Genomic DNA, 12276 nt, shown 5'->3' on the forward strand with positions numbered 1-12276 from the left:
GGACGGTTGTCACTTCAACAGGTCTCCATTGGATGATATACATAGTGTTTTGGTGCTCATAGTAAAATCCATGGTTGACTTTCCACTTTAGTTTACCTCGCTATATAATGGTTTTACATGTGGCTGTTTACAGATTTGGCCTTTCCAGGTTGCACAACAAAAGACCCTGCAAGTTGGTCCCAAGGGGGTGATTCTTGAACACTGTAAAGGAGATGCCATAATGAAATTTATCTTGGTCCCACTATCTGTGGGATCTTTGGTTGTCTTGTGTCAAAGGTCTATTCATATCATGGCAGGAGTATTCTTACAAAATTAAAACCATCCATACAAAATAATATGCATGCTTCTGTGCAATTAACTTTTTGACATCTGAAGGTTTTGCTGTTGAAATATGTACTGTGCTTGGTTTCTTGTGTAGCTTCAAACCCCACTGCCTGTCGTGCTGTGGGCCGTGGCTTGCAGCCAAAGGGTGTACGTGTGAAGGAGACAGCCGACTTCAAGGTCTACACCAAAGGAGCAGGAAGTGGAGAACTTAAAGTCATCATCAAGGGACCAAGTGAGTAAAAATATTGCCATCTACCTGGCTTTTTTTTTTTTTTTCAGTTTTTTATTTAGTGGTTATTTTAGTTATTTTTAAATATATTTTGCAGTATCCTATTTATGCTGTCATTAAATTGTATCTATTGTGGACATTAAAATATACAGTACTCCTGTAGAATGGAAAAGGGAATCTACAATGATGGGGTCAGGGTTTATAAAGCAGAGCAAAAGCCAAGTTAAAAATATTTGGCAGAATTTGCTCAATTCTGAGCAAATCGGTCCAAAAAATCTTTACAGCGACACGCTTCTGGTAGTGTTTGATACCTGTTTCACACTGCCGACTCTGCCTATGCGTTGCTAAAAGGAACAAGTGTTGAATGTGAAGATTTTTTTTTCCCAGAAGGCTTTGCACAGGAAAGCAGAAAACTGCTGGAATAGGCAAGTAAAAAGCATCCCCCCTTATGCAGGGGCGGCGTTTTCCGCTTATGTCATACACAAGGCCTACAAGCTGACTCTAGCCCACCAGACCCTGTTGTGTCCCTCAAACCCATTTTTGCTGCTGGAACCTCCGTCTTTCACCCTCGGCTCCTGCTCCCACTTGTAAATACAGAAGCCTTCTGTGTTTACAAGGGGCAGCTTTGTTCAGCAGCTCCCAGAGCTAATGGATCCCTGCATGCACTCGGTGGGGACAGATTTCCAGAATGATCTCATTTCCAAGGAGTTGCACATTTCACTGCTCCCCCTAAACCCTGGATTTTGTAGACGGCACACTCTGGTACAGTGTTAAGGGGTGCACAGCGTTCAAAACATAATGCCATTTGTGGCCCATGATGAAACCGAGTTTGACATCCCCTGACCTATTGACTAGATGTAATTCATTTTGTATCTGCATGAAGAATTAACATGGCCTAAAGTTTTTAGGGGGGAGGGGGGGGGGGTTAAGTTCTAGATGTAGTAGGAATTATTGGTGATTTATCTAATTGAGATGCACATTTTAATATCAACTTTTTCCAGTTTGGATTGTTCTAGCCGGCTAATGGGCAGTACCATTGTTTTTGTCCAATGGGAATTCCTGATATCTAAAATGTCCTTCCCCAGGTTCTAAGATTTCCACTTTTTTTAGCCCTGGATCACATTGGTACGATTTGACAGGTCAAATCGGTGGAATTTGCTGGCAATGGCACCAGCCTAATCGGTGTGGCGCTGCAGATTTTCAAAAGTCGTTTCTGTACTATTTTGCGATTTCGGTGTGCGATTTCCATTGACATCTGTGCAGAAACCTGCACAGATGTCTCTGAAATTGTGTCCGAAATCGGGACTGCCATGCGGTAGTGAAACTGTGCGCGTTCAGCTGAACTCGCACGGCTTCATTCCCGCAGCTCAGTGTGAACCTGGGCTTAAACATGTACAAGGCTTTAGGCTATTTCATGGCCTCTTGCCATTTTAAGATAGGATGTGGGATTAGTTGGTCTTACTGATGCCAATTAGTGGCAAGGAAATTGGAAAAGCATTTGGGTGAAATCTGCTTTGCTATCCTAGAAATCGGTTTCCTTTTTACTTTTATACCACGCTTTGTTGGCAGCTTGGCAAATTTCTCTAATCAAATACTTAAAATTCTGTTATCTACAGAGGGAACTGAGGAACGTGTTAAACAAAAGGATCTGGGTGACGGGGTCTATGCCTTTGAGTACTTTCCTACCACCCCTGGAAATTACACTGTAACAATTACATGGGGAGGACAGCACATCCCAAGAAGGTGAGACTATCTGTGATTTTGTTCTATCTTGATATTGTGGCAGGAAATAGGATATCGGTCAGTTTGGTGATTAAGGACGGTTTCTTTTTTCACTTGGATTTTATTTAAAGAGCCAAGACCCCCAAAGCTGTAAACTGCAGTTCAACACCGAGCATCAGACTTTGTTAGGTGAAACTATAAATTTACTCCACTGGGTTCAGTTGAGAGCTTCAAACTGGTAACCCTTTTGCTTGTATGTTACTAAAGCAAGGTTGTTATAAGCTTTGATCTAAAGCCAAAGCTTTGTTTTGGACATGAAAAACCAGATGGTGGTAAACTGTTAAACAGCCATTTGTGGCTTGTCGCCCTTCCCATTTGTCCCAGTGACCATTTTTATGGGTCTGAAGTGAGGGATGATCCAAAAATGAGTTGCGTCAGGAATTGGAATTTTCAGTAGGGATACTTGTCTGGGGGGAGGGGGGGGGGGCTTTAGAGAGGTTTCCTCTATCTTCCATTTTACAGGACAAAAAAACTCCATTGGGTCTTTAACCATTCCTTATCTCCATCCAGAACTGAGTTTTATGACTGACTAGAGATTTCCCTGGTACAGGTCAAACTTTGGAAGAAATTGTGATTCTCATAAATGACTGTTCTGGATTTACATGTGTTAAAATGAAAAAAACTTTTTTTTGCCTTTTTTAGTCCATTCGAAGTGAAGGTTGGCACAGAATGTGGGCACCAAAAAGTACGTGCATGGGGTCCCGGTCTGGAAGGAGGAGTTGTTGGAAAATCTGCAGACTTTGTGGTTGAAGCCATTGGTGATGATGTTGGTACTTTAGGTGAGTCCCTATCCCAGGTGGGCAAAGTAGATTGCATCCTGCTCAGACCTATTATCTCAACATTGTAAGGGCAATAGTCAGCCCAAAAAGGGCAATGTGGTCCTTTCAGAAGTGTAAAGTTTGGTTGTGATTTACAATATAACTGCACATTGCTTCTGTTTAGTCAAAGATCTGTCAAGACATAGTTAATTGCTATTGCTGACTTAAGGGTTCATGTTGCAGTATGCACTGTCAAGCAGTTCAGTAGTGGCAATTACCATATTTATAACCAGACAGGTCCATGGTCTTCATTACTTTGGACAAACTTTGCTGTAACCATTCAGGTAATTGACTGCAAAACAAAGGCTTTAAAGCAAACTATGACAACTGGGATTTCTTACAGTGCAGGTTTTTGACCTACTAATCTTATAAACTGATTAATTTGTGGTTGCCATTGGGTTAAAATGAAAAACATGTCAACCTATTCTATCCTAATAGGATTTTCTGTGGAAGGACCATCTCAAGCCAAGATTGAGTGTGATGACAAAGGAGATGGCTCATGTGATGTGCGTTACTGGCCACTGGAGGCTGGAGAATATGCTGTTCATGTTTTGTGTAACAACGAAGATATAAAACTGAGCCCCTTCATGGCGGAAATTAAACCTGCCCCCAAAGACTTCTATCCAGAGAAAGTAAGCATGGTTGGGAATTGTTGTTCTGTTAGATGCCTTTCTTTGGGGGGGGGGGGGGGGGGGGGGGTTACGACTTTTCCACTCCTAAACGGTTTATGGCTGATGGGTTTCTGAATTTTTTTCTTTTTTCGAAAAGTCTAACTAAACTTGGTATCCTTTGTCAAAGGTGAAAGCCTATGGGCCTGGGTTGGAGAAGACTGGATTGGCTATTAACAAACCAGCTGAATTTACAGTTGATGCCAAACATGGAGGCAAGGCTCCACTCAATGTGTCTGTGCAAGTAAGTTTATTTTTATTTTCTTTCTATTTTTTGAAGCGTGGTTTAAAGTTGTGGAGACAACCTCAAATGTTAACTGTTATGTATTTTCCCCTCAGGATGGTGAAGGAAGCCCAGTTGAGGTCACCACAAAGGATAACGGCAATGGAACTTACAGCTGCAGCTACATTCCAAAGAAACCATTAAAGCACACTGCTGTGATATCCTGGGGAGGGGTCAATATTCCAAACAGCCCCTTCAGGGTAAGTCGGGCAGTGTTCTGCGGATAGTCTCTCAGAAGCCAGACTTGTTGGGTTGTAGGACTTTGGTGTAATGTTGCAATGCTCCACTTAACTACTGGAACCTTTACAAGATTAGAAATTGTTCAGGTGTCACAATAAGAGCTTATGCCTAAAAATTGTCCGATCCTGCTCTAGGTGACTTCCTGCTGGAATTTCTCCAGCTGGTGATACCTTGGCAGTCGTAGAAAAAATATGCACCCACAGCTCTCAAATGAAAGACCCTCCCGAAGGCCCCCTTCACATTGAGGAGTTTTTCAGGCAGTACAGCGCTAAAAATAGCGCTGCTATCCCGCCTGAAAAACTCCTTTACTGCAGACTCAATGCCAAAGCCCGAGGGCTTTCACACTAAAGCGATGCGCTGGCGGGAGACAAAAAAATCTCCTGTCAGCAGCATCTTTGGAGCGGTGAGAGGAGCGGCATGTATACCGCTCCTTTCCATTGAAAACAATGGGAAACCGCGGCAATACACCTCTATAGAGGTGCATTGCGGGCGGTATTAACCCTTTATCGGCCGCTAGCGGGGGTTAATACCGCACTGCTAGCGGCTAATTCCCACGGTATAGCGCCGCTATTTTTAGCGGCGTTATACCGCCACCGCGGCTCCCGCCCCAGTCTGAAAGGGGCCTTACTGCTTAGTTGCAGTATGAGGTTGAAAAGATTCCAGTCCATCCAGTTTAACCTTTAGAGGCAACACCAGGGGTATCTGATCAAGGAGGGTGATGTGTCAAGTTATAATTCGTGCATAAGAATAATAAAAAAAAGCCCTGGATACAATCTACTGAGCTGGCCATATGTTCTTGAGGGAGTCTATTCCACAGCTTACTGTGAAGAAGCCTTTCTGTATTTAAAGGTTGCATCTTTTTCTCCAGCCGTAAAGAGCACTCCCTTGTCTTGACCTGAAAGTGAATAACTCCACCCTCAAAGTTCACTATATAGGCCACTTATTTATTTTTGAGTGTTGCTCTTGAACTCCCGCCCCCCCTCCCCCCTTATCTCCTCTTAAAAAAAATTCAGCTCTTATCTGATTTCCTCCATGCCTCTTATCAGTTTGGGTGCTCTTTGCATTCTCTCCAGTTCCCCGATATCCTTTTTGAGAACTAATGCACAAAACTGAACTGCATATTCCAGATGAGGTCTTGCTAATTTGTACAGGGGCAAAATGTCTCTCTGCAACTTTACCAATATACTACCTCATTTGCCACGAAGTTGCCAAATTTAAATGTTCTAGTAAAGGGCATTCACCACAGGAGAAGGTGATGAGCCTGGATTATTATTTTTTTTTTTTTTTATCTTGGTGCTAGTGAATTTTGGTCAGCAATGAAATCTCTAGTGTTAAGTGGTTCGGTAATTGATATCTTTTAGATGACCATCGGGGCTGGCAGCCATCCCAACAAAGTGAAAGTTTACGGACCTGGTGTGGCAAAGACTGGTATGAAGGCACATGAGCCCACATATTTTACCGTGGACTGCACAGAAGCTGGTCAAGGTGAGCAATCGGAGCGCTGATCTAGTTTTGGATTTGCTTCCACTTTTTATTAAAGGGCGTTGTAAAGGTTCATTTATTTTCTAAATGGGTTCCTTTTAAGCTAGTGCATTGTTGGTTCACTTTCTTTCGATTTCCCTTCTAAATGTTTTTTTTTCTTTGTCTGAATTTCTCACTTCCTTTTCCTCCTTGGTAAGCTGTTCTGGCGGACTAACCCCCAGCCAGAACTGCTCGGATGAAGGGGGCAAGCTTACTGAGGAGAAACTGAAGTAAGAAATTCGGCCAAGGGGGTGGGGGGGGGACATTTAGAAGGGAAATCGAAGGAAAAGGTAGGTGAACCAACAATGCACTAGCTTAAAGAAACCTATTTAGAAAATAAACAAACCTTTACAACCCCTTTAATGTATGTATTTATGTTTTTTGTTTTTTCTCCTGCCAGACTTTTTATTCCTGTCCATCCAGTTTAGATATTTATGTAGCTTTGCCCAGTGTTTTTGTTTAACCTTACTGGGGATTGCAAAAGGCTGAAATATTAAGATCAGGTACTTGACGCTGGTTTTAAAGCATGGACCTATACATGCCTGCATTAAAGCACTGCGTAAACTGTTAATATAATACAGGATTTATATATCTTCATGTTCAAACTTCTACAAAGTCCTTTTTATGAGCTAGCCCAATATGTGTCAGTACTGACTTGCTGCTTTTATCTATCTCTTCAGGGGATGTCAGCATTGGCATTAAATGTGCTCCTGGAGTAGTAGGACCAGCAGAAGCTGACATAGACTTTGACATCATCAGGAATGATAATGACACTTTCACAGTGAAATATACTCCACCGGGAGCTGGAAGCTACACAATCATGGTTCTGTTTGCTGGCCAGGTAACTTGTTCCATTGCCCTTAACTTCAGTGGACTGCTGTACGCTGCATTATGTGTGACATTAAAGGTAAATTGGCTATTGTGGTTCGGTAGTAATTTTAACTATGCTTTTCTTTTAAGGCCACTCCTACAAGTCCTATTCGCATTAAAGTTGATCCATCCCACGATGCCAGCAAAGTGAAGGCTGATGGTCCAGGCTTGAACAAGAGTGGTGAGTGCAAATGATGGCGAGGCATGCTTTTGTTAAGCCTGTTTGTTAAAAGATTTTAATGTAAGACTCATGGGCCTTTTTCTTTAGGTGTGGAAATTGGAAAGCCCACTCACTTCACTGTTAACACAAAGGCAGCTGGCAAAGCCAAACTAGATGTCAATTTTACTGGGCCAGCCAAGGGTGATGCTGTGAAGGACTTTGACATCATTGATAACCTTGACAACTCTTACACTGTGAAGTACACCCCAGTACAACAGGTAAATGGATTGTAGCATCATTCTCATCCCCCTTTTTCTTTTTTTTTATATTGTCTTTACTTAACATGATTTTTTTTTTTATTTTCAGGGTAATTTAGGAGTGAATGTTACTTACGGTGGCGATCACATTCCAAAGAGCCCATTCCCTGTTGGCATTGCCCCTACTCTGGACCTCAGCAAAATCAAGGTTTCTGGACTTGGAGACAGTATGTATCTTGTTTCCGGCGTTTGACTTGCATAGATTGGTTTGAAGAATGTCAAGAATAATTATATGTACTAAAACCTTGTTCATGTCTTCTTCCCTGATATAAGCCCCTAGATAAGGTTTAAGCAAAGTGGGGTCAAGGTGGTTTAGCATGCAAAAATAAGACCCAAGATTTATATAAAAAAGACCTTCCAAAATATTATGAGTTTGTCACAAAAGAGAAAATGGTTTCCAAAGTGTCCAGTGACATATCAAATTATATAAATACTGCATAAATGGATGTGTCCAACCATGTTTGAGCATCTCTCCTGTATCTACTCGCTTGTTACAAGTGTCCAGTGAGATGCACTTTCTGTATTTTTGGAAACTGATAATTGCAAAAGGAGTGACTCTTTTTAATCGGCTCCCCCAAAGCTATGTTCAGGCATGTTGCAGTAACTGGGGTACAGCAACTATATTACACGGGGTACCATGATGGAACAAACCTTTTTTTTTTTTTTTTGCTTCCCATTTCTTAAAGCGTTTCATGGTTTTGAAGTTCCAAATGCTTTTTTTTTTTTTGTTTTTATAATTCGCTTGTGATTCCATGTTTAAGTGGCATGAATGCTATAAGATGTGGACTGTCTAGATTTGACCACGTGTTTCATCTTCAGAGGTGGAAGTTGGAAAGGACCAAGAATTTACAGTGAAATCCAAAGGTGCTGGTGGGCAAGGCAAAGTGGCTACTAAGATCACAGGCCCATCTAACAAGTCGGTTCCTTGCAAAGTGGAGCCAGGCCTGAGCCCAGACAATAGTACTGTCAAGTTCATACCTCGAGAGGAAGGACCTTATGAGGTTGATGTGACCTATGATGGAGTTCCAGTTCCTGGCAGCCCATTCCCTGTAGAGGCAGTTCCACCAACCAACCCTTCAAAGGCAAGTGTACTCAAACTCGTCTGGTTCTCAAAATGAAGCAGTAACTAGAAATCCAAGTTATGGTCTCTTAATAGACCTCTATAATAAAGGGTCATGTATGTTATGTGTTGAGAAGAGAAAAAAATAAGTATTCTGGGAACAGCTGTGAACTGTCAGCTGCTAAAATGAACATGTTAAATGTATGCAAATTTAGTAATAGCATTTGCATACATCATTTTTAGGCCTTTTCTACAGCATTGACTTTACAACTATTCATTCAGACAAGTTTACATGTTAAAGTCTGCATAGCTATAGTGTTCATGGTATCTTACCAGTTTTGATTTCTTCTAGGTGAAGGCTTTTGGCCCTGGATTAAAGGGAGGCAATGTTGGCGCCCCTGCCCCATTCACAATCGATACTAAAGGAGCTGGCCAGGGAGGCCTTGGCTTGACAGTAGAAGGGCCTTGTGAAGCAAAGATAGAATGTCTCGACAATGGTGATGGCACATGTTCAGTCAACTATCTGCCAACACAGCATGGTGACTACAACATCAATATTCTCTTTGCTGACAAACACATTCCTGGCTCTCCTTTTAAGGCAAAGATTGAGCCTTGCTTTGACCCTACCAAGGTGACCTGTTCTGGCCCAGGTCTAGAACAAGCTCAGGTTGGGGAATCTGGCACATTCAATGTGGACTGCTCTAATGCTGGAAGTGCTGAGTTGACCATTGAAATTATCTCGGACACTGGAATGCAGGCAGAGGTTCATATCCAGGACAATGGAGATGGCACATACACCATCACGTACATCCCATTATACCCAGGCATTTACACTATTACCATCAAGTATGGAGGACAGATGGTGCCAAATTTTCCCAGCAAATTGCAAGTTAAACCAGCAGTTGACACATCTGGTGTTAAAGTCTATGGACCTGGAGTTGAAGGAAAAGGTGTGGTACTGAGAGATGAAACGGAAAGCTGTTTGTCTTGGTATTGGTCTACCAATATCATTAACCTCTGACCTTTTTTACAGGCGTTTTCAGAGAAGCCACTACAGACTTTAATGTGGATGCTCGAGCCCTGTCTAAAGCTGGAGGGCCACATGTTAAAACAAGAGTGTCTAATCCTTCTGGTAACTTCACTGATGCTTTTGTTCAGGACAATGGTGATGGTACTTACAAGGTGGAATATACTCCTTATGAAGAAGGTGAGATTTTTATATATATATATATATATATATATATATATATATATGTGTGTATGTATGTATGTATGTATGTATGTATGTATGTATGTATGTGTGTGTGTGTATTTATATACACACAACCATTTCCAAAGCTTTCTTCAGATGGGGGGGGGGGGGGTGAAGATGCACTTGGTAGTTCAAAGGAACCATACAACTGCACATGTTAACATTTAAATGATATGGCTTCTTTTCTAGGTGTTCATTCTGTAGATGTCACTTACGATGGAAATCCCACACCAAACAGCCCTTTCAGGGTCCCTGTAACAGAAGGTTGCGATCCAAGCAGGGTGAGAGTTCATGGCCCTGGTATTCAGAATGGAACAACAAACAAGCCCAACAAGTTTACAGTTGAAACAAGGTGACTTTACTTTTGATCAAGAATTTATGGATATTGCATTTCTATTTGGAAAGCTTTAACTAATCTAAAACTCTTTTGTAGGGGAGCTGGCACTGGTGGACTTGGACTGGCTGTTGAAGGTCCATCTGAGGCAAAGATGTCCTGCACAGATAACAAGGATGGCAGTTGTTCTGTGGAATACATTCCATATGAGCCAGGCACTTACAGCTTAAACGTCACCTATGGTGGTCACCAGGTTCCTGGTAAGTAGTTGGAAAATTCCAACCTTTTTGGGAGGTTGGGATAGTTTTAATAAAATAAAAAATTGCAAACATGTAGATCATATCAACCAATCGGCAGATGTTGCCACTTTGTTAAAACTTGTGCCTTTACTCTACAGGAAGTCCCTTCAAGGTTCCAGTTACTGATGTTGTTGATAGTAGCAAAGTGAAGTGTTCTGGTCCAGGATTGAGCCCAGGACTTGTCAGAGCAAATGTCCCACAATCCTTCACAGTTGACACAAGCAAAGCCGGTGTTGCTCCACTGCAAGTTAAAGTGCAAGGACCAAAGGGTACATTTTAGAATCTGCTTCTTATCTCTACCTTATAACCGATTCTTTTATTCTATTTTTTTTTTCTTCCTACTCTATGTAATGAGTCATTTAAGACCCTGTTCTGCTTCTCATAGGTCTTGTGGAACCTGTGGAGGTTGTAGATAATGGTGACGGAACTCAGACTGTTAACTATGTGCCTAGCCGTGAGGGGCCATACAACATTGCTGTGCAGTATGGTGATGACGAGGTGCCACGCAGGTCAGTTGACGGTAGCTTATAGGCTTTGCCCCTGCAGCTTAGTTTAGACACGTTATTGCATGTTCGCTCCAATAAATAATTTTAAACTGCTATAAGGGGCCTCTAATGTGATTTGTTCCCAAAAAACCCTGCTTTCCTCACTAAAATCCCTATGCGGTATTGCAGGTGTGTAGACTTGTCTGTGATTAAGCAGTACTTGTTCGTTTTAACGCCCACCAATTTTTTTTTTCACAGCCCATTTAAAGTGAAGGTTTTGCCTACTCACGATGCCAGCAAGGTGAAAGCTAGTGGACCAGGATTAAACACTACTGGTGTGCCAGCCAGTTTGCCTGTAGAATTTACCATTGATGCCAAGGATGCTGGCGAAGGTCTCCTTGCTGTACAGATCACTGTACGTAAACCGTAACTAGTAAATTCATTTGTCAACTGTGTTTCCTGTAGATCTTGGATTTGTATGCCAGTTCTCTGATTTGCTGCAAAATTGGCTATTTCAACTTGATTTCAGGATCCCGAAGGCAAACCAAAGAAGGCTACCATCCGTGACAACCAAGATGGCACCTATACAGTGTCCTATGTGCCAGATATGACTGGACGGTACACTATTCTCATCAAATATGGAGGCGATGAGATCCCATACTCTCCTTACCGTATTCGTGCTGTTCCAACAGGAGATGCCAGCAAATGCACAGTGACAGGTAGGAAACGGCCTGGCATTTTTATGTTCATCCATTTTCTGTTTGTCAGTGAATATATTATACCTTACTACATGTAGTAGACCTGTTGCCTTTGTAATTATTAAAGCTTTTCTCAAGCTTGTAGGCTTTACTTGTCGGCACTGGTCATAATGGCAAAAATTGTGCCTTGCGTGGTGAACGCATGTACAGCTGGAGGCATTGGCAGTAGACATTTTGGGTCATTAATGTGCTGCAGTTTTGCAATACGAATGATTGTAATTTGCTGCTGACTATGCTTCCCAGTGTTTACCAATGATCAGAGTTCTAGCCCATAGAATATGTGATGTTTGAACTGTTATGTAGCACAGGGTATAATGTGGAATGCCTGTAAGACCGTTTTTTGCTCTCCTCACTCGCTTTTTTACGTACACACGCTGCACACGGTTATCGCATAACATGTCATGATGAACATTTTATCTGTGCTGTTTATTTTGTTATGCACTTTACCCTCACATTGTCACCTTGTCTCACATGTCCTTTCCTTGCTCTTTGCCCTTTCACCTCAGTGTCAATCGGAGGTCACGGGCTAGGTAAGCAGCTTGCTGGTCTTGACTGATCTCTACTGTCCCCTTTCCTTAAAATTGGAAGCATTTTACTGCAAAGATCAAAATGGATCATCTTGCTGGTCTATCTGGCAATAAAATCTTGTAATCTGGGTGTTAACAGCTGTTGCATAATGGGATTGGGTACTCTTGCTGTAAATCGGAGCTTTTCCATTTTTGCATCTAACATGTTTTAGCTGGGGAGTTAGACGTTGGGGTTTCATGGCCTATTCTGTTGTGGTGATTTTTGTCCAGCCCAATAAGACTAATGCAAAATGGAGCCCTGGATATTTAAATGCTGGTCAGCGGTACCATCGCTCAACTCATTTAAATT

General features: G+C 42.0%; 1 protein-coding gene across 4 annotated transcripts in view; it reads left to right on the forward strand.

Moving 5' to 3' along the window:
• The window catches only part of FLNA (filamin A), a 186012-nt gene that overhangs the window by 150672 nt on the left and 23064 nt on the right, over positions 1-12276 (forward strand). For 2 of the 4 annotated variants that reach the window (XM_040322958.1, XM_040322961.1), the window contains exons 10-30: positions 419-556; positions 2170-2296; positions 2978-3114; positions 3592-3785; positions 3952-4065; positions 4161-4304; positions 5706-5829; positions 6546-6706; positions 6826-6916; positions 7004-7173; positions 7262-7379; positions 8032-8294; positions 8625-9222; positions 9306-9479; positions 9714-9876; positions 9958-10118; positions 10256-10426; positions 10543-10666; positions 10901-11057; positions 11172-11361; positions 11907-11930. In XM_040322958.1, the coding sequence (XP_040178892.1) occupies positions 419-556; positions 2170-2296; positions 2978-3114; positions 3592-3785; positions 3952-4065; positions 4161-4304; positions 5706-5829; positions 6546-6706; positions 6826-6916; positions 7004-7173; positions 7262-7379; positions 8032-8294; positions 8625-9222; positions 9306-9479; positions 9714-9876; positions 9958-10118; positions 10256-10426; positions 10543-10666; positions 10901-11057; positions 11172-11361; positions 11907-11930 (3543 nt within the window). The remainder of the gene's footprint in view (positions 1-418; positions 557-2169; positions 2297-2977; positions 3115-3591; positions 3786-3951; positions 4066-4160; positions 4305-5705; positions 5830-6545; positions 6707-6825; positions 6917-7003; positions 7174-7261; positions 7380-8031; positions 8295-8624; positions 9223-9305; positions 9480-9713; positions 9877-9957; positions 10119-10255; positions 10427-10542; positions 10667-10900; positions 11058-11171; positions 11362-11906; positions 11931-12276) is intronic. The other 2 variants (XM_040322960.1, XM_040322962.1) reach the window with 1 other exon arrangement.

This window comes from Rana temporaria, chromosome 9 (assembly GCF_905171775.1).
Source record: "Rana temporaria chromosome 9, aRanTem1.1, whole genome shotgun sequence".
Taxonomy (NCBI): domain Eukaryota; kingdom Metazoa; phylum Chordata; class Amphibia; order Anura; family Ranidae; genus Rana; species Rana temporaria.